Source organism: Phascolarctos cinereus, unplaced genomic scaffold (assembly GCF_003287225.1).
Source record: "Phascolarctos cinereus isolate Bilbo 61053 unplaced genomic scaffold, phaCin_HiC Scaffold_5;HRSCAF=322, whole genome shotgun sequence".
NCBI classification, from domain to species: Eukaryota; Metazoa; Chordata; class Mammalia; order Diprotodontia; family Phascolarctidae; genus Phascolarctos; species Phascolarctos cinereus.
In genome coordinates this window covers 180175657-180200865 of record NW_027555958.1, presented here as the reverse complement: position 1 = coordinate 180200865, position 25209 = coordinate 180175657, and the positions used below count along the sequence as shown (strand labels likewise).

Sequence of the window (25209 nt, the reverse complement as noted above, 5' to 3'; positions counted from 1 at the left end):
GAACATTTTGAAATGTTACAGATTTATTTCAAAAGGAAAAAAATTAAATATCAAATAAGTTTTTCATAAAACAACTATTCACAATTGTATAAGGAATTATAAAGTATTTTATTTATAACAACTCAATGAGCTCTTTGGGGAAAATCTTATTAGAATTGATTTGGACTTCTTTTTACTCATTTTCCACAACACATTCACAGTGCCATATATGTAGTAAGATGCTAGCATTAGAGTTGGAGGGGACCTTAGAGTTTACATAGATAGTCCAATTCTCTCTTTTCCAGATGCTGAATGACCTTCCCACAGTCACAAAGATAAAGTAATGGAGCTAGGATTTAAACCCAATTCCTCTGACACTAAACCCAACTCTCTTTTATACTATACTACATTATGGAATGTTCACTAAATTGAATTCACATCTATTCACCCTCAAAAATCCAATGTATCAGCAGCAATTACCTCTTAGTAATGGCTAGAGATAAGGTAATCAATTGTTTTACCAGTTCTAGCACTTACGTATCTATGCAAAAAATGTTTCCTTTCAAATCCTAGATACACAAGTGAGGAAACTTAAGATCAAAACATTTTCTTTGGAACTTCCTGTTCAGTTTCTTCCTCTTTTTTTAGGCTAAAATGTAAATCTTAGCATCTCTACTAGTATTTTTTTACTCAGTAGGTAACAGTAATGTGATTGTTCTTATGAATATATCCTGTTAATGACTTCATTTTGGAAAACAGTTGATAATTGCTGCAAAGATTATTACATACAGTATATATAAACAGTTCTCAAAAGAAGAATTTCAAACTATTATCTATCACATAAAAGAACGCTCCTACTCCCTAATTATTATTAGAGAAATTCTCTTATTAGAGAAATACAAATCAGAACTGTGACTTTACTTCAACAACAGCAAATTAGTTAAGACAAAGCAGGAAAACTGTCAATGTTGGGCACACTAACACATGCTTAGTAGAACTTCAAACTCATTCACAGTAGTTTGTAATTATCAGAAGAAAGTGACTAAATGTACATACTCTATGAACAGAGATCCCACTAACAGGGATATATCAGAAGATGGTCAATGATAAAAAGAAAGGCCTCATACACACCAAAATATCTATAGCAGCGCTTTTTTAAATAGCAAAGAAATAAAAAAAAAAGTAGATGCCTGTCAACTAAGGAAGGAATAAACATGCTGTGATATGTGAATGTAATGGAATATTACTGAACTGTTAGAAATAAGAAATGAAGAATTCAGAGAAGCATGGGAAGATTTTGATAAAATGATGCAGAGTAAACTGAAGGTGGAAAACAATACATAATGATTACAACAGGGTAAAGAATAACAATTTAAAAATGAAACAATATGGTGAATTACAATAACCAAAGTTGACCAAAGGAATATAAAAAGGTACCTTCCTCCATTATTTACAGAGGTGGGGGACAATGGACAGTGAAAAAAGAGATAATTTCCCATTTTTTCAACATATTGGTCAGTTTTAATAAACCAGTTTTTCCCTCCTTTCTTGTTCTTTGTCATAAGGGATGGTTCTGTGGCAGAGGTAGAGATGACTAATATATTGGGAAAAGTAAGTGTGTGCAAAAACAAAAGACCAAAATAAAAATGTATCTTTAAAAAGAAAAAAGCCTTGCAGCCCTGGAATGAGGGGACCTTCTTTGGGGGGGATAGAAAGAAAGGAGAGGGAATGAGTATGCCCTTACTTCTCAGTGAAGTGGAAAGTGGAAAGTCACCTGTTCTGATTAAAATAACTGGCATCAATACGTCAGCTTCATCCCCCACCCTGCACCTCTCTAAATGCTGTAATGTCCATGTGAGATAGTGGGAAGAGTGCTAGATTTAGATTTAGATCTAGATTCAAATCATGGTTCTACCTGTGTGATCTTGGGCAAGTCACTACCTTTCTCTGGGCCTCTATTTCTTCCTTAGAAAGCAGCATGGTACAAGGGAAAGAACACTGGCTCTGGACCGAGGCCCTGGCTTAAAAATCTATGTTTAATTCTAACAACAAACAAGACTGTGAACTGTGAACTACCTATTTAGCCTACCAAGGTTTCTATTTTTTCATCTGTAATATGAGGGGGTTAGACTTAGATGAACCTTGAAGCTCCAGATAAATGATTCTTAACTTTTTTTATGTCATGGACCCCTTTGGCACTGGTGAAGCCCATGCGACACGTCTCAGAATGTTTTTAAATGCACAAAATAAAATACATAAGATTGCAAAGGAAGCCAATTATACTGAAATACAGGTATCAAATTTTTTAAAAAAAAAACAATTTCTCAAAATGTCAGGGAAGAATGGTTTTAGGACTATGATGTCATGGACCTGGGGCATTTGGAACCTGTGAAATCAAAGTACCTAGGCTACCTGAGCCAACTGTAATTGTTCTGTCCTCAGTAATCCCAAAGCAATTTGTTTGTGACTTTCTTATGTACCTTTCAAATATTATTTTGAATTGTAGGTTTGGGTGTGTACATGTGGGAGGGTGTGTGGTATCTCCTTCCTCAGCTATAAACTTCAAGAAGTCAGGGATAGAATCTTCTTTAAACTTTGTGTCTTCCCCAATATCTAGTACAAGGTCTCACACATGCATTTAATAAGTACCTAGTATGTGCTAAACATTAAGAACAATATTGTTTTAAAAACAACTTAAAGGACTAAGTCATTTTGATTGTTATAAATACCCAAATTAACTAACTACAAAGGACCTATGAAGGAAGATGCTATCTGCATCCAGAAAAAGAACTGATAAACAGACATATGTTTAGAATGGTTTTTACATACATAACATATATATACACATATATGTGCATATATACACATACATATTTGTGTCTAACGGTAGCATCTTTAGGGCAAGGCGGGGGGAGGGAGTGAGGAGAGGAAAGACAAAAGGGGAAAAAAAGAAAGTTACATGTCAATTTTATTATCTTTTAGAAGAAATTGCAAGTTGTATATAATAGATTTGTAGTTTTATGTACAATCATCTTTTCTATTCTACTGTTATGAAAATGCTAATTCTCTTAAGCCCAGAATAAAATAAATTAAAACAGTGAAATAGTAAAAAAAAAAAATTCTCAGACTCCAGGTTAAAAATCCCTACTCCAACTCTATATTCCTATTATTCTTTTTAGTGAAGGTTTGAAACCATTCTGCTGTGTTGGGGTTTTTTTGTAATTTATCAAGCTATAAATTATTAGTTTATTTATTTCCTTATTCTTCCAACCAAAATAATATACAAACTGTCCCATTTCCTTTTTTCTCCTAATTTAAAGCAACAGATGCAATACCACAGTTGAAATTCCAGCCTTTATCTAGTTATAGGAAATTTATTACCGCTACTAAGTGAATTATGGTATCTCAAGGTACAGTCTAAGCTTACTCAAAAATTAATTTTCTAGAAGCAATTCAGCCTTAAGTGTCATTTTGGCTATCGGTTTTGTATTAAAATCTTTCACATCTTTAACATGAGAGTGTTATAATGTGTGTGATTTTCTCTATTAACTTTCTTCTTTTTGATCACAAGCTTCTAAAAGGTAGGAAACCCATTTTCCCTACATTCTCAAACCTCTACAGGATATATCAATCATCAAATACAGTATTCTCATTCTTCTCCAACCAAAGCAACAAAACCGAATCTCCCTTTTTCTCATAGGAAAAAATCCAAACTCTTTAGCTTCAAGACCCTCCAGGATTTGTCTGCAACTGACTTTCCAGCTTCATCTTTAATCTCTCTCTTAAATAGAATCCAACAAATATTAACAACAGCCCCTACAAGCACACTATTGTGCCAGATTCTTCTACTTGTTTGCCCTGGCTTTTCTATACCCCTAGGAAGTTCCTCCTCCTAAATTCTACCTCTCAGAATGCTTAACTTCCTTCAAGATTCAGCTCAGAGGCTGACTTTGATTGGGGGGAAGGCAGGGAAGAGAAGGAAGAGAGGAGAGGAGATGCATGTTTCCTGGTCATCCCAGCTTCTAGTGCTTTGCTCACTAAGATTACATACTCTCTTCTATAACCATTTGAATGAATAAGCATTTATTAAGCACTTATTATGTCTCATGCACTGTGTTAAGTGCTAGGATACAAACAGAAAAAGCTCAAGGAGCTCACTAAAATTAGGGTAGATAATACATAGGAGGGTTCAGCTGAAGGGAGAATAGACAAGAGGAGGGGGGAAGGGAATAAACACTTTTTAAGCACCTACTATGTATCAGGCACTATGCTAAATGCTTTACAAATATTATCTGAGTTGATCCTCACAACAGCTCTGTGAGGTAGGTACTCCTTTGATCATTTTACAGATTGAGGAAACTAAGACAGTGTGTCAGTGACTTGCTTAGGTTCACACAGCTAATAAGGATCTGAAGCTGGATTTGGACTCAAGTCCTCCTCACACCAGGACCTGAAATATATCCATTGTACCACTTGATTGCACTGAAGTCCTAAATATCCCTGCAGCAGAATAGATGACAAGTCTTAGGGGGTCCTTAGAGACTGTACCAACAATTAACATGGTAATACCCAGGGGTCATAGCAACAGAGCAAATGGTAAGGCCATGTGGTCCTCCATCTTAGCAGAAGCATTGTAGTTGGTGACTCCCATCTCCATCTAATTGGTGTGAGCAACCATGTCCATACTGCATAGGAGATTTGGAGAGGACCAGCCCATCACCAAAGGATCAGAGATTTTGAATTCCCTGCCAAAGATGAGGGAATGAAGGGGGTCAAATGTTGAGGTAGGTGGAGGGAAGAGGAAGAAAAAACACTACCAGGACAGTAAGGTGAGAGGAAGGTGGGTCCAAAGTCTAAGGGAGAGAAGAAGGGCCTCTACTGCCAGCTATTCCAAGCAAGTGCCCCAATGGGATCTGGTGACCTGAGTTAGGAGACAAGACTCAGAAATAAGGAAAAGTACTTCCATTGGTGTCTGTTTCTGCCAGGCTACTTTGGCTGCTCCCCCAACAGAATTTAAGCTCCTTGAGGCCAAGGTCTATTTTTTCTTCTTTGTATCAAATACCTCTGATGATGGTTTAATATCCAGATGGTTAAACACCCAGAAATTCAAGACCACCACTTGCCACAGACTTCCCCCAGGAGGGGTAGGATCTTTGATACGATGGATATGCTCTTCACACAGCAGACATATATACATACTTACAGTAATAGAGTTATAAAATGTCAGAACTGCAAGAGATTTTAGAAGTGATCTAAGTCAACCCCTTCATCTTGCAGATGAGGAAATTGGAATTTAAATGGTTAAAGGTGATAGGAATCTGATGTTCCTGCAGAACTCCAGGCTATGAGAGGACCTTTACCTTTCCCTTCTGCAGTCACAAACCAACTATTGCTTGTTGGGGCACTTGAGCCATGTGCATGAACCAGATCTCCATCATTCGAGACAGGTGTTCACATTACTTTGTTAGACCTTTACCAAAATGGGGCTGCTGTCTTCCTTCACCTGCAGTGAAGAATTTAGTTCTTTAAGGCTGCATCACAACAAAACTATTACTGAATTAATGAGAACAGCTAAGCAGAGAGTTCTTGAGGCTCAGCATGAAGGATACCCTCACGTCCACAGAGTCAGAGCAAAAGAGGTAGTCTTTGAAGCACAAACTTCTCATTATCTAAATGAGTTTGAGGAAACTGCTGTCCTAGGAAAGGGTGAGCATGAGAAAGTATACAAGGTCAAAAACAAATTAGGCAATTTTATGCAATCAAAAAATTCTGATTAAGAAAGCCACTAAAAAAGATTGTAGGAAGGCACTTCAGGAGGTGAAGGTGCTGGCAGGTCTGCAACATCCTAACATTGTAGGCTATCACACAGCTTGGACAGGAAACGTTCATTCAGACCAACCATAAGATAAGAGACTTTCTGTTGCCAAGTTGCCATCTCTCCAGTTCGTAATTGATGAGACAGAGAACAGAGATCAGTGTCTTGTTCAAAGTGGTAATTGCGCTCACCCATTATTTTGCTGATTTGGACTCAGAAAGAGAAAAATCCTTTGCAGAAACTTAGGTTGACAATCAGAATAACAAGTTAGCAAACTATACTGATTTCATTACAAGAGATGCCAATGAATATGAATCACAAGAAAATTGCTTAGTTAATACATCTACTAGATCACTTGTTAAGCATCACATGCTGCCAGAGAATAATTTGTACCCAGAGGAGAATTTTACATCCAATGAAAAATCTTCTGAAGAAAACTTGGCATGGCTTGGGATCATCTCATGCTCCATATTCAGATGTAACTACGTGAAATCTCTCTTTGGGACTAGATTACTGATCGAAATAAAAATAAGGGATCATGTATAGTTGAACCTTCCTGTCCTTATATTATGGGCAGTGTTGCAACAAAAATTTTTCAACAGCTACTGGAAGGTGTATATTATATACACAACATAGGAGTGGTACACAAAGATCTCAAGCCCAGAAATATTTTTCTTCAAGGCCCTGACCATCATGTAAGAATAGGAGATTTTGGTCTAGCTTGTACAGACACCATGCAGAAAGACACAGAATGGACCAGTAGAAATGGGAAAAGACTGATATATACTTCAGGAGTGGGCACTAATTAGTCTGTATGCTTCACCAGAACAGCTGCAAGGATCTGAATATGATGCCAAGTCAGATATGTATACTTTATTATGATTCTTCTAGAGCCCTTTCAGCCATTTGGAACAGAAATGGAAAGAGTAGAAGTTTTAACAGGCTTAAGAAATGGTCAGATCCCAGAATCGCTTAGCCAAAGATGTTCAATACAAGCCAAGTACATAAAGCAACAATTAACAAGGAGTAATTCTTCACAGTGACCATCTGCTGAACAGCAACTGGAAAGTGAACTTTTTTCAAAATCCTGGAAATATGAATTATGTCCTACAGAAGAAAGTAGTTGAACAAGAAAAAGAAATTGAAAAGCTCAAGGAAACTATAAGACTCCTTTCTCTGGAAAAAGGTGTAAAAGAAAACATGAAAGAAAGTGAGGGCTCTCCAGCCTGATCCTGACAGCTGTGTATAAGGATGGGCACAATAATTTTTTTAAAAGTATTTGTTGTTAATTTTGGTGGATCTATTGGAATACAAATTTGTATACTGTTGGGCCATTCTTCTTTTCTGTACAGGTTTTAATTTTAATTTTCTTAATCTGTATGTACAGAGTAACATTAAAATCAAGGTTTAAAACCTGTAAAAAAAAAAGATGAAAAAAGGAAGTCAATATTAGAAGTATGGAAAGATAGGAAGAACATTTATGTACTGTTGATGGAGTTGTGCCCTTTGACCTAGAGTCCACTGTTGGATAATAGTCACTGATAAAAAAGAAAGGTTCTGAGGGCAGCTAAGAGGCACCGGGGACAGAGCACTGGCCCTGGAGTCAGGAGGACCTGAGTTCAAATCCATCTTAGACACATAACACTCACTAGCTGCGTGATTCTGGGCAAGTCACTTAACCCCAATTGCCTTACGGAAGGAAGGAAGGAAGGAAGGAAGGAAGGAAGGAAGGAAGGAAGGAAGGAAGGAAGGCTCCCTCTTTAATGCACTGTTGGTGGAACTGTGAAGTGGTCCAATCATTGTGGAAAGCAGCTTGAAACTGTGCACAAAAACTTTACTAAACTATACATATCCTCTGACCTAGTGATGCCACTACTGGGTCTATACCTCAAAGAGATTAAAGAAAAAGGAAAAAGAACCATATGCACAAAAATATTTATAGCAGTTCCTTTCACAGTAACAAAGAATTGGAAACTGAGGAGACGCCCAACAACTGAAGAATGAATGAACAGATTGGTATGTGATGTGATGGAATATTACTGTGCTATAAGAAATGAAGGTGCTGGTTTCAGAAAACCTGAGAAGATTTATATGGACTGGGGCAGAGTCAAGTAAGGAGAGCCAGGAGAACAATTTATACAATAACAATGCTGTTAAGGACAATCAACTCTGAGGGACATAAGAACTCTAAGCAAACACAATAACCAACCAAAATCCAAAGGGCTACTGATGAAACATGCTATCCAGTCCCAGACAGAGAAGTCATGAAATCAGACTACAGATCAAAGCATTTTTTCTTTTCCCTCTTTTTTTTTTTGAACATGGCTAATGCAGGACTTTGTTTTGTATGTCTATATATGTTTGTAATGGACTTTGTTTTTCTTGCTTCTCAGGTAAGAGGAGAGGTAGAAGGGAAAGGACAAGGGAGGGAATTTGGAACTGAAAGTGAACTAGAACTGCATTTGAAAAAAGTTACACATACATCAAAATACTTACAGTAATACTTTTGCAGAAATAGGGATCCACACGTGTGGAACACATTGCAAACATTAGATTTTTTTTTAATGGGCTGGCTGGTTTTGCTGAATTTTTTTCTTCATCTTTTTTTAGGAAAACTAGCTTTGTTTTAAGGAATGGCTAACTGGTAGGGAGAAGAGAATACCAGGAGGAAATTTAGTCAATGTAAAAAACAAAAGACATCAATAAAAGTCTATTTAAAAAAAAAACAAAAAAAGGATTTAATCTCCTTGAAGTCAGCAGCATTTTTTCCATCTTCTTTGTATCTCTAGCACTTCACACAATTCCTGACACAGCATTTAATGAATGTTTGTTATTTCACAAATTGGTTACATGACTCCTCTACTCAAGCCAAACAGTATTTATTTATTGCTCTCCCAACATTTCTTCCCACCTCACCTCCTCCCAATTTAATTCAATAATATTTACTGAACACCTCCTATTTTGTCAAGCCAAGAGTTTGATTAGTAGTGGGATCAGGCCAATGAGTGGCCCCTGCACTTCCAGTCTGGGTGAGATTTGGAAACCCAGTCTCAAAACAACCCCCCTCCTCCCCAAAAAACACTTAATCACAGAAGTGACATGATCAGAGTTTCAGATTTATACTGGAGAAAAATTAATCTTGCAGCAGTGTGAAGAACTGATTGGAGATGGAAATGAAAAGATTAATTAGAAGGCTACTCTACTAGTCTAGGCAACATGTTGTGAAGAACCACAAAAGTACAGTGGAAATGAAAAGGAAGACATGTTGGAGAAATAACTGTGGAAGCAGAATTGAAAGAACTCAGCAATAATTAAATGTGAGAGTTAAAAAGGGAGAAGTCAAAGATGACTCATAATAAGCAAATGGAAGAATAGTAGTGTCAGCAACACAAACAAGGAAGTCAGGAGGAAAGGAATGTTTAAAGGAGAAAGAAGCTAAGTTTACTTTCAGATATGCTGTTGGGGTGGGGTGGAATTCTACATAGCACTGTCCTATAATAGGCAGTCAGAAACAGGTATCTGAAATTAGGCTAAAAATGTAGATTTGGAAGCTCTCTGCATATATGCTGCACAGGTGATAGTTGAAGCTATGGGAGTGGATGAGACTGCTAAATGAAAGAAGAAAGTGAGGAGGGAGAAGGGAAAGAGTGAAGGGAAAGGGGAGGGAGGAAAGTAAAGATGAAACATAGCCTTGAGTAATGCCTACATCTAGGGAACAAGAAGAGAAGGTCGGGGGGGGAAAAGGAGAATCAAGAGAATGCCAGGACATGGAAGATGAAGGAATATATCTCATGTCAAATACTGTGGAGGAGGCAAACTGAGAAAAAAGCCAGTGCATCTAACAATCTGTAGGCGATGTTGACAGTCAAGAGAGTTGTTCTAGTAGCAAAAATAGTTCGAATAGAATGATGGAAAAGACTGCAAGAGATAGTCTTCGTAATGGAAAGTGTGCTGAAGAATGAATAGCACTTGTAAAGAATTAGAAGTGACTGTGGACTGCTCTTTCTCAAAGTTTGATACTTTAAAAAAAAAGATGGGACAGTAGCTTGAAGAAACAGTATCAGGTTTAAAGGAAGAACCTTTTAAGAAGAAGCAGGACAATTTTGAAGGAACAGGAAAAGAAGCCAAGAAAGATGCAAAGATGAGAATATAAGAGAAAATTACTAATTGATGAAATAAAATCCCAGAGTTGGCAAGTAACAGGATGAAGGGCAGAGTTAGATTCAAATTAAGGAAGAAGTCCTAAGGCAAAGTTCAAATCCTACCTACCTTGAAAGATGTCAAATTTTAGAAGTCAAATTTCCTTAATGGAGATACCTACATTTCAGAGTTATAAGGAAAGCACTTTGTAAACAAAGAACTATGTAAATGTAAACTATTATTAATGACTCATGGTATCTTTTCCATAGTCTCAAATTGACATTTAAAATCTGTATCAGTATATCTACCTGCTATCTTATCTCCCTAAGTTATTTGAGACTAAGGAACCATATAATGTCTTTTATATTTCCCACAGTTTCAAGCACAGAGTAGTAGACATTAACTAATAAACATTCATTGACTTAATATGGTTGCATTCCAGATAGTGTTAGGTGTTTTGCCCTTTTGATCTAACAATAGGTAGATCAAAGATATCCACTGAAGCTTTTTTTATAAGAGATCACAAAGTAAGGAAGAACATGAAAGACGATCCAGCAAAGCAGACTGAGAAAGGAGCAAACAGATAGGTAAGAGAACTATGAGAAAGCAGTGTTACAAAACTTCAAGAGGAGAGAATATCCAGGAGAGGGTGGTCAAAAGTGCCAATGCTCAAGAGGGATCATGATGGATAAGGACTAAGAAAAGGTCAATGGATTTGGCAATTACAGGATCATTGGTAATTCTGAAGACAGCAGTTTCAGTTGAGTGATGAGGCTAAAAGCCAGAATATAAGGAGTTGAGAAGTGAGTGAGAGGAGAGCAAAGCAGATACAACTAGAATAAATAATTCTTTCTAGAATTTTACCCATGGAAGGCAGCACCATTAGAATGATGAGAGAACCATTAGAATGATAACTTAAGGAGGGGTAGGGTGAAGTGAGGGGTTTGTTTTGTTTTTTAAGGATGGGCATGTTTGTTTATAGGCAGCAAGGAAGAAGCCAATAGAAAGAGACTGAAGATTAACAGAGTAGACGAAAGAATTGAAAGCAAAATATGTGCCAATAATTAGAGTGGATAAACTGTGGTATATGAATATAATCAAATATTGTGCTGTATGAAAAGACTTATAATATGATTAATACAGAGTCACAAAAAACTTACAAGATCTGATGCATGTGTATGTGAAGTATGCTGAGCCAAGAAACAATATACACAATGATAACAATGTAAATGGAAAGAATAAAATAATCAAAAGTGAATGCTACATAATTACAAAGAACAAACATGGGCCCAAATAAGAAACAAAAGACAACCCCGTTCCACTCCATTGCAGGGCTGGGAGGTTCACAGACATCCTATATTCAACACATTTTCAGACTTTTTCAACACATGGATAAGTTTTGCCAATTCTTTGTCTCTTCCTCTTTTTCTTTAAAAATATGTGTTATATCTGATAGCTTCTGGGAGGGGGAAGGATATGGATGCTGCAAGAAATCCTAGTAGTGTAAAAAAATAAAATATAGCAAGAAAATTTTAGGAAAAAATAATTTTTTAAAATAAAGTAGCCGACTGTGGAAGCAGTCTGCTGGAGAGGATAGGAGGGGATTGTATTAAGGGTACATGTGACCAAGAGAAGGCTCACATCTTCATGAAAGACTGGAGAGAATGAAAGATGATGTCAGAGGTTCTAAGATAAGGAAAAAAAGGGAAAAGGAAGTTCACAGTGGAGAATGATCAGTTCTCTCAGTGAAGAAAAAGGTAGAGGAAAGATGTAAGGAGAAAGCTTGAGGAAAGGGAAAGTTTGGAACAACTTCAGTAAAGGAGTGTGAAAAGTATCAAAGAGTATAAGGATTATCTTTGCACAATGAACTGCCTCTCCCATAAGATCAAAGAGTTTATATGAATTCTTCCTTCAGAAGAGGTGGATGGTGGAGGTAGTCTACGGGTGGCGTTTGTCAAGGTATGAATTGAGCTAGGACAAGGGGTCTTAAAGAGACTGTTGAGTAGAGGGCAGTGTAACAATAAAGTGGCTAACTATAAGGCTGGATTGAAAAGAAAAGGAAAAATCAAAACAAAGGAAATGGTCATATTTTAAATTAGTCCTTCAACTTATTTATCTACCACTGAAATACAACTCTGAAAGTAAAGAGACTTCTGATTCCAACATCCAAACTTTATCCTTAGAAGCTGTGATTTCTTTGTAGGGAAATTGCCACTGGATAGTAGCTAGGTAGTTAACTGCCTAAGGCATATGTAGGTTAAGTGATTCATACAGTCACAAAGTGTCAGGATTTGAAAACAAGATTTTCTGCCTTCATGGTAATAAGTCTAAAATGTTTCATTTTTTGTTACTGTTGTTCTGGACCTACGATTTCATTTGCACAGGAGGCTGACAAGGTGGAAAATACCTCCACATACATAAATTGCAGCTAGCTGGCACAGTGGATAGAGTGCTAGGCCTAGAGTCAGGAAAACCTGAGTTCAAATTTAGCTGTGTGATCCTGAGCTTAACACTTAACCTGTCTGCCTCAGTTTCCTCAATTAGAAAATGGGAATAATAACAGCACCAACCTACCCTCCAGAGGTTGTTGGGAATACCAAATGAGAAAGTATTTGTAAAACACTTAGCTCAATACCTGATACATAGTCAGTGCTATATAAATGCTAGCTACTTTTATTATTATGATGATGATATTACAACTCATCCATAACTTATTCTTAGAGAGTTACCTGGGAAACTGAGAGGTTACATAATTTGTCCATGATGACACAACTAGTATCTGTCAGAGACTAAACTTGAACCAACCCAAGTGTTCATGACTCAAAGGATGGCTGGCTTTCTATCTCCTATACCATGTTACCTTTCAAAATTATCTTTTTCCTTCTAAAAATACAATCTAAAACAGTGTATCATTCCTAACTTGGCAATAAGGCTATCTTGGCCTTATATACTACTCATACAAAATCTATTCAAATCATAGCTGATTTATATTTAATGCCAATTTATACCTAATATCAATTATATCTAATGATACATACATATAGTAAATACATATACTGAGATTATATACACACACACACAGACATCATTCTACAATGACATTTTAACCATCTTCTTTTTGATGGTATGACAGATTGAACTTTGAACTTAGAATCAGGAAGACTTGAGTTTGAATACTGCCTCAGATACTTTTACCAAGTGAATGAACCTGAGCAAGCCACTCCATCTCTCAGCCTCAGCGTCCTCATTTGTAAAATGAGGATAGCGCAGACTTCACTTGGGTATTGCGAGGATGAAATGAGAAATGAAATATGCAACATGTTTTGCAAACCTTAAAGAGTTACTATATTAAATTATTCTTTTGCCACTGATAACAGTTAAAACATTCCATACCCTAGAATGTTTTTAAGCCTCAAAAATTCAAGACTTGGAATATGTAAGTGAAAAAATTAATTAAACAGTGTTTACTAGTTTTTCCCCACTAAAACCTTACTCTGATAACCCTGTGAGGTAACTCTAGGTTCTCAATAGCCATATATGGCAACAGAATATAAACACAAAGGCTTCAAACATAGATCCAGTGACACATATTCTGCTCCTTTCAGAAAAAAAGAATAGTCTAAGTTCAGAACACTCATCACCAAGTTGGTTGCAGGGTGATTATTTTATTTTATTGCAGAGCAACTTTTAAGAGGACTTATTAAATCATAAGGGGGTTGCCATCTGTGTCAGAAAACTTCTCACACTACCAGAATAACATATTCTTGAAGTAATATTAAAATAAACTTGTTTAGCAGTACTTAAAAAAGAGGTTCAAAATTCTACTTACTGAATTTCTACTCTTTGAAATTTATATTTAAAGTTAATTCTATGAATTAACTAGCTGAATAAAAGCAGGCATTATTATTTTTTTTTCAATAACAAATGAAAATTTTATTTCTGTAGCAAAGCTCTGACCAATCATGAAGTTTTCAGTAGCTCCCCAGTATCTTAAAGATAAAATTCAAACTGCTCTGTTTGGCACGTAAAACCCTTCAACATCTGGCCACAGTCAGTCTTTTTTTTTTCCTTTTTTTTCTCTTAATATGAATTTATTTATTTTTTAGTTTTCAATATTCACTTCCACAAGTTTTTGAGTTCCAAATTTCTCACCCCTACCCCCACCCCAAGACGGCATGCATTCTGAATACCCCTTCCCCTAGTCTGCCTTCTCTTCTATCTCTCTCCCCTCCCTTCTCTTATCCCCTTCCCCTTCTATTTTCCTGTAGAGCAGGATAGACTTCTGTACCCCATTTCCTGTATTTATTTCCCAGTTGCATGTGAAAACACTTATTTTTTAAAACATGTGTTTTTAAAACTTTGGGTTCCAAATTTTCTCCCTTCCTCCCTCCCCTACCCATCGTCATTGAAAAGGCAAGCAACTCAATATAGGTTGTACATGTGCAGTTATGCAAAACACTTCCTTAGTAGACATGCTGTAAAAAACTAACTCTATTTCCCTTAATCCTGTCCTGCCCTCCCATTTATTCTATTCTTTCTTTTGACCCTGTCCCTCCTCAGAAGTATTTGCTTCTGATTACCCTCTTTCCCAATCTGCCCTCCTCTTTGTCACCCCCCTGCTCTCTTGTCCCCTTCTCCCCCTATTTTCCTGCAGGGTAAGACAGATTTCCATATCCAATTGAATGTGTATGTTATTCTCTCCTTAAGCCAAATCCTATGAGAATAAGATTCCCTCATTCCCTCTCACCTTCCCCTGTTTCTCCTCCACTGTGACAGACTTTTCTTTTCTGTTTTTTTTGTGAGATAATTTACCCCCTTCTACCTCTTCCTTTCTTCTCCCAGTATCATCCTCTCTCATCCCTTAATTTTATTCTCCAGATATGACCCCTTAATCTTCAACTCACCCTGTGCCCTCTATCTATCTATATATACATACATAGAATTTTTTTCCTTCAACTACCCTAATACTGACAAAGTTCTCATGAGTTAAAAGCAGGCATTATTATTAAGAACAATTCATTAGTTCAAATATTTACCAAACATCTAAGAGGTGCAGTATACTGTGGGAGTACTGCTGGAATTTTTTTTTACATTAAGACCTGCAATTTCATTGGTATGGGGAACTTCCCATACAGAAATTCCATCTAGCAATGCAGATTCACAACTGGTCTCCAACTTAATTGTCTTAGAGGTTGGTTACCTGGGACAGTGAGAGGTCAAGTGATTTGATCAGGGAAACACTGTAAGACAACAGAGGGCTCACAGACAGGACTTAAACCCAGGTTTTCCTGACTCCAAGGACAGACCTCTGTCTGCTATTAATCCTGCTGTCTCAGGGGCAGCTAGTGGCACAATGGGTAGAGTGCCAGCCCTGAAGTCAGGAGGACCTGTGTTCAAATCTGGCCTCAGACACATGACACTCATTAGCTGTGTGACTCTGGGCAAGTCACTTAACCCCAATTGCCTAAATATTAAGTAAAATAAAATAATTAAAAAAAAATCCTGCTGTCTCTCTGGAGGGCACAAAAGGTTAAGTATTTACTAAAGCTATTCTCAACTAATAAGAAATGTCTGAATAGAATGGGTTAAATCATTAAATAGTGAATTAGCTCCCAGCTAATTGAGGTGCATAAGCTAAGGCTAAATGATCCCTTCACAGGGAATCTGAAGAATTCAGATTCAAGTTGGGACTAGACCAAATGACCTGTCCTTTCCAAATTTAAAAGTTTACTGTAGGAATCCAGTCCCATCACAACCTCCAAACCCTTTTCCTCAAAACAGCAATTAAAGACCATTCTTAAGAGCAAAGTAGAACTTCACATCTATATATACACCGTATTTCACCGCATAATCATCACTCCCTGGAGAAGGGGGTTCCCAGTCCAAAAATTGGTACCTTTCATTGCATAATTGTAGCATGGTATAATTCAGTTCCTCATACTACTTAAAAAGTAAACAGAGCAGCAATGTATTCACCAGAGACATCATGGACAAGCATTTCTCTCTCACATACTGAGAGCCTAGAATCCTCAGTGCATGCATATTGTCAGTATATTTCTAAAAGCTGACTTGCCTGGTTTGTTTAGAGAGCTGCAGTATTAACAGTATTGTCACAACCCAATGAAGAGCTGTAGGTGCAAGAGGAGCAGGCGGGCAGGCAAAACTTCCATAAGTAAGTCATGATGTGGTAAGACTTGAATCTTCCCAATTTTAATGTATATTCACAATTATTTTGTGCATCCTAATCTTGCACCAAAGACAGTTTAGTAAGAAATGATTTTTAAGTAATACCAGCACAATTTTTTAAAGCTTCACATAATGGTCGCACCTCACCTTTTTGCAAAAACACTTGGCATAAAATCTAAGATGATTATGCAATGAAATACGGTATTCCGAGAGTTCTTTCCCTGTTCCCTCCTTTCTCAAAGGGGGTAAGTAGAAGGATCTGGACACAGTTCAACTGTCACAAAAATATAGCAGGGATTTTTTTCTTTCCAAGCTAGGCCAACAAGTTTATAACACTCTCTCCAGATGACAGAAAGTAACAACTTAATAATACACAATGAAACTTCCAGGGCCTACCTCTCTAATTCTCTCATTCTCCACTTTCATCTTGAAATACCAGTTTTGTTCAATCATTTGTATCCCTCAGCTTCAGAGGAATTAGTTCCACAAAAGATGTGGGGAAAATAATCAGCTCCAGAAGCATGCCAAAAGTGGTGCGTTCAGTTTAATAGCAAAATTAAGAGTAAAATAATCATAGCTGACATTATTCAGTGTCTTCACATACATTATCTTATTGATCCTCACACACATTATTACTATCTTCATTTTATAGATAAGGAAACTGAGGCTCAGACAGAAAAAGTAACTTGCCCCAGTATCATACAATTAGTAAATGCCTGAGTCAAAATTCAAATGCAGGTCTTTCTGACTCCAAGTCCAGTGGCCCTGTTCACCTTGCCAAGGTGCCTCTCTATGTCCTTCACAGGCCTTACTTTACTCCCTGCTCCTACTGGTGAAGGTGCTGCTCCTATTGAGGGGAGAGGGGCTAGAGGGTGTTGACTGTGCCTTTAAAGGAATAAAAAGAAGAAAAATGTCAAAATTTCAAACAAGTAAAAGATGAACAGAGAAAAATGCTACTGACAACTGCAAACTGAAGTTAAATCTCTTCCCCTCAGAAAATTTCAACAATCATTTCATAAGTAAGAACTCCAACAAAAGCTTGCCCATTTTCTGTTTCAGAATTCAGAAACTGAATCCAGTGAGCTGTGAAGAAATGCAATCTGTGACTGGCTTACTTTGGAGAGGGAAAAAAGGTCTTTCAAAGGACTTAAAAGCTCAGGATATATGGAATTCCACAATCTACTTCTGATTCCAAATGAACCAGATGTATATTCATACCCTTATCTTATGACTTTCTAAATACTTCCATTTCTGTGCATAACCCAATATTTCAACTCTTCCCCTCCAAACAACAGTTTTCTATTCAAGATTTGAGACAGCCTAGTTTTTCATTCATTCCAAAAGTGTTTACTGAGCATCTACCATGTTCCAGGTATTGTGCTATGTGCTAGGTATGAAAAATTGAAATAGTCCCTACCCTCAACAAAGTTACATTCTACTAGGGTGGGGGGGGGGAGAGAAGAAACATAATGAAGTTTCAAACAAAATAATTTGGGGGAAAGGGGTAGAAAGCACTAAAAAAGGAGAAAATCAAAAAAGGCCCAGTATAGGAGATAGCACCTGATTTGAGCCTTGAAGGGAGCCAGAGATTCCAAGAGGTAGACAGTGTGAAGAGGGAAATAATTCTAGGCATGAAGGACAGCCTGTGGAGAGGCAAGAGGTGGAATCGAATGATGAGTATGGGGAAAATGTACAAGTAGGCCAACGGACTGAAATGAAGAACTCAGAAACAGACAGATAGACAAACAGATAAACATGTATCCAGCCCCAATATCTCCTCTGAGTCTCAGTCCTAAATCACTATATGCCTATTTTACATTTCAACCTGGATCTCCCTAAGACCTATAAAACTCAGCATGTTCAAAACTGAACTTATCTTTCCCTCAAAACAAAACTCCCCCATCCTCTAAGCCTCCCTATCTGTATCTATCCTTCTACTCACTTAGTTTATAATTTCAGCATTATCCTGGACTTTTCATTCTTCCTCACCATACATATCCAATCAGTCGCCAGTTCAACTCTATGCTGCCCTCTTCTCTCAAGTCCCTGCCTCCCTTTTCCCTTACTGTACCTTCTCAAACCTTAGCCCTGGATGACTTTCACTATCCACTGTCTTCACTCCTACAGGATGAACAAAGCCGGAGAAACATCATGCAACCACTTGATGAAATCCACTACTAAATTATGTCAACACAACCTCAACTGGACCTCTACTGCCCTAGAAAATCTTTATATACCTCCTTATCAACTACTACCCCAATTTCGACACCACCTCTTCCAACGCTTTTCATCCCTCCTCAAACCTCCTATGGCATCCCCTCCCTGAGGCAGCTAGGTGGTTCACAGAATAGAACACTGGGCCTGGGGTCAGGAAGCCCCGAGCTCAAATCCAGCCTCAAACATTTAATAGTTGTGTGACCCTGGGTAAGTAATTTAACCTCTATCTGCCTCAGTTTCCTCAACTGTAAAATGAGGATAATACAGTTATTCCTTCCACATCTTAACTTTCCCCATAGAGGTTTCGCTATATTTCAGGTCAGCCTAAGAAATTAAATGGGAACTTGGGGTCAAAACTTGAAGCCACAGGTGAAACTCAGAAATGCATATAGTACTGTATAATATCAACCCAAATTTTACAATAAGGTACTTATGTAAATACCCCATAAAAGAAAAAGAAAAAATTCAGACTTCTTCTCTGGCATAAAGGGGGCCAAAAAATTTTACATGGACTTTCCAGATCAAGGGGGCACCTTGCCCCAAACCCTGAGGTGTAGAAGGAATAACTATAACAGTATCTACCTTGAAGCACTGTTGCAAGGATCAAATAAGATAATATTTGTAAAGTGTTTAACACAGTGTCTGACCTGTAGTAGGCACTTTGTAAATGCTTACTTATTCCCTTCCCCCGTCCCCACCATTTCCCCCCTTCTCAGCTGAGAATCTTGCCTCATATTTTAGAGAAAAAAACTGAGGCCACTCAGTGTGAACTCCCTTTTCCTCATCTCATATCATTCAGATGCTTCTAGCACTATATTCTCCTTCGTTCTTCTCTCACCTGAAGAGGTAACCTTACTCACACCAAATCGAACTCCTCTACCTGCACAAGCAATCCCATTCCATCTTGTCTCCACCAACAGACTGTCCCCTCTGTCACCCCCTACTCTATCACTTATCTTCAATCTCTCCCTGTCCACTGGCTCCTTTCCTAGTGCCTACAAACATACCCATATCATCCCATCCTCAAAAAACCCTCACCTGATACTTTCATTCCCATTAACTATAGCTCTTCTAGATAAACTGAAGTTTGGGGCTAAATTTCTTAAAAAGGCCATCCACAACAGGTGCCTCCAACTTCCTCTCCTCTTACTTAACCCCTGCTTCTGACCTCATCATTCCACCAAAACTGCTCTCTCCAAAGTTACCAATGATCTCTTAATTGCCACAATACCCTCCTACTCATTAAATTCCAGTGGTTCCCTGTCACCTTCAGGATCAAATACAGAAGCTTCTGTTTGGTCTTCAAAGCCCTCTATAACTTAGTTCCCTCCCTTTCTCCTCCCCCTCAATCTTTCCAGTCTTCTTATATATTCCTACCAGACATATAATTTTTGACCTACCGAACTCTATTACTTCATTTTTAAACCCTACCTAGCTTTCCAGAATCATTGGATGTTACTCTCACCATGAACTCTGCAATCCAGCCAAACTAGCCTTCTTTGTGTTTCTCACACATGAAACTCCCATTACCTTTCTCTACCCTGTTCATCTCTCATACCTGGAATGGACTTCCTCCTTACCTCAGAAACAGAGAATACCCTTATTCCTCTCACATTCAGCTCAAGCATCATTTTCTTCATGAAGCCTTTCCTGATCCCCCATACCTGGAATTCTCTCATTCATCTCTTTCCTTCAAGTCCCAGCTAAAATTCCACCTTCTTATAAAAAGCCTTTCCTGATCCCCCTTAACAGTAATCATGTCTTCCCTCTACTCCAATTTATCCTGTCTATAGCTTATTTATACATAGTTGTTTGCATGCTATTTCTTCCATTAGACTGTGAGCTCCTTCACAGCAGAGACTGAATTTCGCCTTTCTCTGTATCCCAAGCACTCAGCACTGTGCCTAACACAAAGCTGTCACTTAATATCCCAATTCCTCCTTCGAAAAATATATTTGGATTTGTTCACTTTATATTCACAATACACACACATATGTCATATTTATAGGCAAATAAATATACACATACACACGCTTCCCTACCACAGATGAATGCAGTTTCCTTGAAAACTGGGATTGTTTTGTTCTTTGTATATCCTGGCATCAGTAAGGTGCCCAATGGGGAGGGGGCAAGGGGTAAATAAGGGCATTAATCCTATACGAGTCAGAAAGCATAAAGCCAAATCAGTCTGGAAAGACAAGTTGAAGCCAGATTATGAAAGGCTTTAAATGCCAAAAAGAGAAGTCTATATTTGATACTATGAGATAATAGGAAGCCACTGATGCTTTTTTAGAAAGTTATGTGACAAAATCAGACCTGTTTTCTAGGAATATCAATCTGACAGTTATGTGGAGGATGGATTGGAAAGGAAGGAAATGGTATTACACAGACTTATCAGAAAGCAACTACAATAGTCCAGATGAGAAGTGATATGGGCCCAAAACAGGAAGTTAGCTGGTTGAATGTTGAGAAAAGGATAGATTCCAGAGATATTGTGGACAAGATTCTGGAATGACCCCTAGACTATGAATTTGGATGTCTAGAAGAAAAATGAAACCTTGAATAGAAATAGGGAAGTTATGAAGGCAGGGATTATAGACTAATGAGCAAGGCAAGGTTTGGAGCTCAAGATGAGGGCGGTTTTGGGAGATTTGGGGCTTTGTTTTGATTTCTTTGCTATTCCAAGTTTTTGATGTCTATGGGACATCTAGTTAGAAATATCTAATAGTAAGTTGATCAAAAGACAGAAAGCACCTTGAGCAGGATATGGACAATGATGATCCAACAAAAGTGACTAAAAAATGGCTAGCCAGAAGGTAAATTCTGCTTTCTGATCTTATTAAGAGGTGTCCTGTTAAACTAGTCAGAAATCCGGAAGACTTGGGTTCAAATCTCATTTCTAACAAGTTCCAGCTGTGTAACCACGGGCAAGTCATTTAACCTGCCTGGGCTTTGTCTTTCTCATCTAAAAAAGTAGGGATAAAACCTATAGCACTTATTTCCCTGGGTTGCTGGTAGCCTTAACAGTGATAACACATGCAAAATGCTTCTGCACCCTGAAAGTTACTTAACTGTCAATTATTTAATGTCTAGCCAGATGATTAAAAATATATGCCAGTAAAATAAGAAACATGTTAAAGTCGGACCTAAAAAACTGCTTATTTTTCAGATGAAATTGGAGCCAAAGAGGTTAAGATCACAGTAGCCTAATCTGGGTCCATGGCTCTTTCCCAAGAAACCACACAGAGGGCATGAGCATAGTTTCTTCCCCTTAGGGTAAGAGGAACTGTCACCACCAGTATAATTTTACTTTCTCAATCAATTTATCCAGCTGCGAGGATTAATTTCGCTCCGTGGTCACAAATTCGGCTCTCTTGGAGCACTGGAGTGGTGGATGAGGGCCTGGAGGGTCAGATGCAAAGAGAAGGGTCTTGGATGTTTAAGCCAGGATGACAAGAGAGGGACCTCGGACCCTGCAGCCGACAGCGCCCGCCACGGGGGACAGGAGAGCTCCGAGACTCCCCAGAGGGTCTGGGTCTCCAGCATCGCCCTCCCAGCTCGGAAAGTGCCTCAACCCCAAGGTCCGGCCTCTGGGCAGGTGACCTGGGGGGAGAGGAGGGGTCGGGGGCGAGGGGACTGGAGGGCAGGATAGGAAGGGGCAAAAAGGCAGGGAGGGGGTGCAATTACCTGTTGAGGAGCAGGGAAGCCACGCAGAGGCAAAGAAGCAGGAAGCAGAAGAGCGGGTACTGGCGGCAGATCTCTCGCCCCAAATCTAGTCTTAGTCGCTGCTTCAGCTTCTCCCCCGCCGCCCGTACCCACGGAAACATCTCGACTAGGACAGCACGGCGTGTCTAGGGGGACACGGGCCCCATCGACCCTTCTACTCCACCCTTCAAGGGCCCAGCCCCGCAGGACCTACAGACGCGCAGACGCCATCCCAGCTTCAGTTCGCAACCCCGCCCCGCGAGAGCCTCCTCGGGGCTCCCGGGACGCATGCGCGCTAACCTCCAAGAGCGAACTTTTTACGCAGCCCCGCCTCACCGGAAAACGTAACCTGCAGTAGTCACTGAATTGTTCTGAGGGTCTTGTCTCACCTCTTTCCCCAGCCCAGGGACCCTCCTTCCACCCAATCCACAAGCACACTCGCCCCCAAGTCAAAAATGGCTGCTGCCCTATGTAGCTTTTCATCGGACGCAGGTCTCCAGTGGAGGGACCAATTCCACCTAAGTCCAATTCCTTCCAGAAAACGGAAAGGAGCCAAAATGCAGGGTAATGGACCGATCAGGTCCCTTGGGAAAAACGAGGGCCGAGGCCCTACGCAAGTGGCCGGAGGACAGCCAGCCGCAGTGCCTGCTGGGACCTGTAGTTGTCCAAGAGGTAACAGCCGAGGCAACGCCCACCACACGTTTCCTCTGAAGTCCTAGGGCGTGTGAGGGGGAGGGGAGGCTTTGGATCCTGGAGCGGGCTCGGGAGAGAAGTGGGGAACCTTGAAGTCACGGAACTAAAAGCTAAGGTTGGGCCTGTGCCTACTAGAACTGGGAGACGCACTGAAGACTTACCGAGAATTATGGGTGAAGCAACCTGTTGTGGGGGAGGGGAAGTCCCCCGACCTAGTTCCACAAACCCCTTCTAAGTTGTGCCAAGACCGGCCGGGGGGAGAAGGGGTGGGGAATGGGCCCGGAACTTGAGGGGAGTGAAAAAAGTTAACTTGGGTAACCTCTGATAAATGTTTAATTTTGTCACCTAACATTGCATTGCTACAGTGTCAAAGTTTCAATCCACGCAAAGGTACATTTTGACTAACATTAACCTTCATAGTATAGAAGACGTGGGCCCATCGCCTGGTGGTGTGCAATCGGAGCGCTGCAACACCCAGATTGCTTATTTTATAAAACTCCACCTCGTTGAGTGTTTGGTCTGAAAGGATCTATTGAAGAAGGTCGAACACACAAGATGGTAAAACATGAACAGTCTGCAGTTTGCTAAGGATGGAACACCCACGTCAAAAAGAGCAGAACTCAAATATGGAAGTTTTAAACAAGGGTTCCAAAACAAAATTACCAAAGGACCCACCCTAAGCATAAAGATCACTTTAATTTACTAAGTCAGGCATTGTTATTAGACTATATATAGCCTCTCCATTGTTTGGCTATTTAGGTTTATCACTTTCGGCTCAGCTGAAAGCAATAAAGTTTTGGTTACCACTTAAAATACTAAAGGAAAAGTACCAAAAATGTATCCAGTTAGTGTATGAACATATTTTAATATACTTTTCCCTAAAAAGCACTCACCTTAAGGAAGGGAAAATACTCATAATCCAATTATGAGCCGTAGCTCAACACATCTTTATAATTCTCATTTGTAGTTGTCCAGGGAAATTAGACAATTTTTCTGTGGCTCCTATATTTACACCCCCCCAAAAAAAAAAACATTCTTGAACCAGCATAATGGTTCTATATGGTCCACCATATTGACCAGGTTTGAACGACTTTAGTTTTTTTAAAAAACAATCATCTAACCTCAAAAGGATGAATTGCTATCATTATTGCTATTTAAAGAATTGCTGCAGATGATTCCCAAAAAAAGATCCAATATAATGGTATACTCTTATGGTAACTACTTAGAAGGAGGTATTATTCATTTGGATGAAGAACACCTTCATAGACTGTTACTTTCACTACATTTCTCACAATTCACATTTCTATGGCATTTGTATTTTAATTTATTCCTTGCAATACACTATAATTAATATATTACCTGTTTTACTAGACTGGGAATAGTATCTGAGCTTAAGTAGATCTTTTCATCTACATCCACTAAAATCTTCCCACTATACTACTATCTCTTCCTTACATTACCTACTTGTGCTTTCATTGTAAATTCCCTCTATTAATCAAGGATTTATTTAGCTATTAGTTAGTTATATACCTCTTGTGTATAAATGACTGTAAAAGAAATTTAACATGAAGCCTTTTTTGGAGTTGTTTATCCCATGTACTAGTGATATATTAAAATGCATTTTCAATTAATCAAAAAGCATTTATCAAAAGTCTACATAGGCTTTGGAAACATTTTACATTACTGGTACATACTGACATGCAAGATTACTATTAAAATATATTACATACTTTTCTGGGAAGATGTAGCAATGGTCTTCATTAATTTTTTTAAAGGGCATACATTATAATGCCTTACTCTTTCCTCATCTCTGATTTTATACAGCATACTTGATGCCTCCACAAAATCTCATTCCATTTCTTCATTAAGACAGAGAGTATCTATGGCTCTATAAAGCCATGTTAGTAAGTACAAGCTCTGGAAAATTCTGCCATACTGGAAAGGAGGGCAATGTTAAGACTTTTTGAGGAGCAACCTAGCCAAAACAGGGAGCTCATCTTCAGGAGGCTGGCCACTTGGTGTCAAAGTGACAACAGCAATCCATGAAATAAAGTACAAAATACCTTTCAGTTCTTTGTGACTTCTTACATTCATGCAGTGATTATGGCAAAATGGTGGAAAAGTGGACAGAGGGAGCTAAAAATCAATTTTTAGACAATCTATAAATAATTATTTAGGTATGAGTAATCAGTTTGAGAGACCCCAGAATGAGTGAATATGCTGTTAGAGGAAATGAATAATATCAATCTTAACATGGACCATAAATGAAAACCAGAAGACAAGAGGAAATTAAAATTAAAAAGGATAGCTCATAGATTCTACTTGCTGAGACAGAAGAGTTGCTACAGTTAGTTTTTACTGAGCTTTCAGAAGCAGTAAGAAACATTTTATGGGTCACTTCCTTATCTTGCACATTTCATAAAAATTTCCAAAATGACAACCACAAAGATAACTGTAGCTTATGAGGCAGAAAA

The 25209-nt window shown here is 38.6% G+C and overlaps 1 protein-coding gene and 1 pseudogene across 6 annotated transcripts in view; one reads left to right on the top strand and one right to left on the bottom strand.

The window, feature by feature from the left end:
* The window catches only part of SNX14 (sorting nexin 14), a 108568-nt gene extending 85976 nt beyond the window's left edge, over nucleotides 1-22592 (bottom strand). Inside the window, exon 1 of one of the 6 annotated variants that reach the window (XR_002322329.2) lies at nucleotides 22025-22592. Coding sequence is in view for 5 of the 6 variants with exons in the window: in XM_020976299.2 (XP_020831958.1) it covers nucleotides 22025-22164 (140 nt within the window). In the remaining variant the exon portion in view is untranslated. The remainder of the gene's footprint in view (nucleotides 1-22024) is intronic. The other 5 variants (XM_020976299.2, XM_078155250.1, XM_020976300.2 and 2 more) reach the window with 5 other exon arrangements.
* LOC144457947 (eukaryotic translation initiation factor 2-alpha kinase 1-like) lies at nucleotides 1714-7024 on the top strand (annotated as a pseudogene).
* Nucleotides 22593-25209: the final 2617 nt, after the last annotated feature.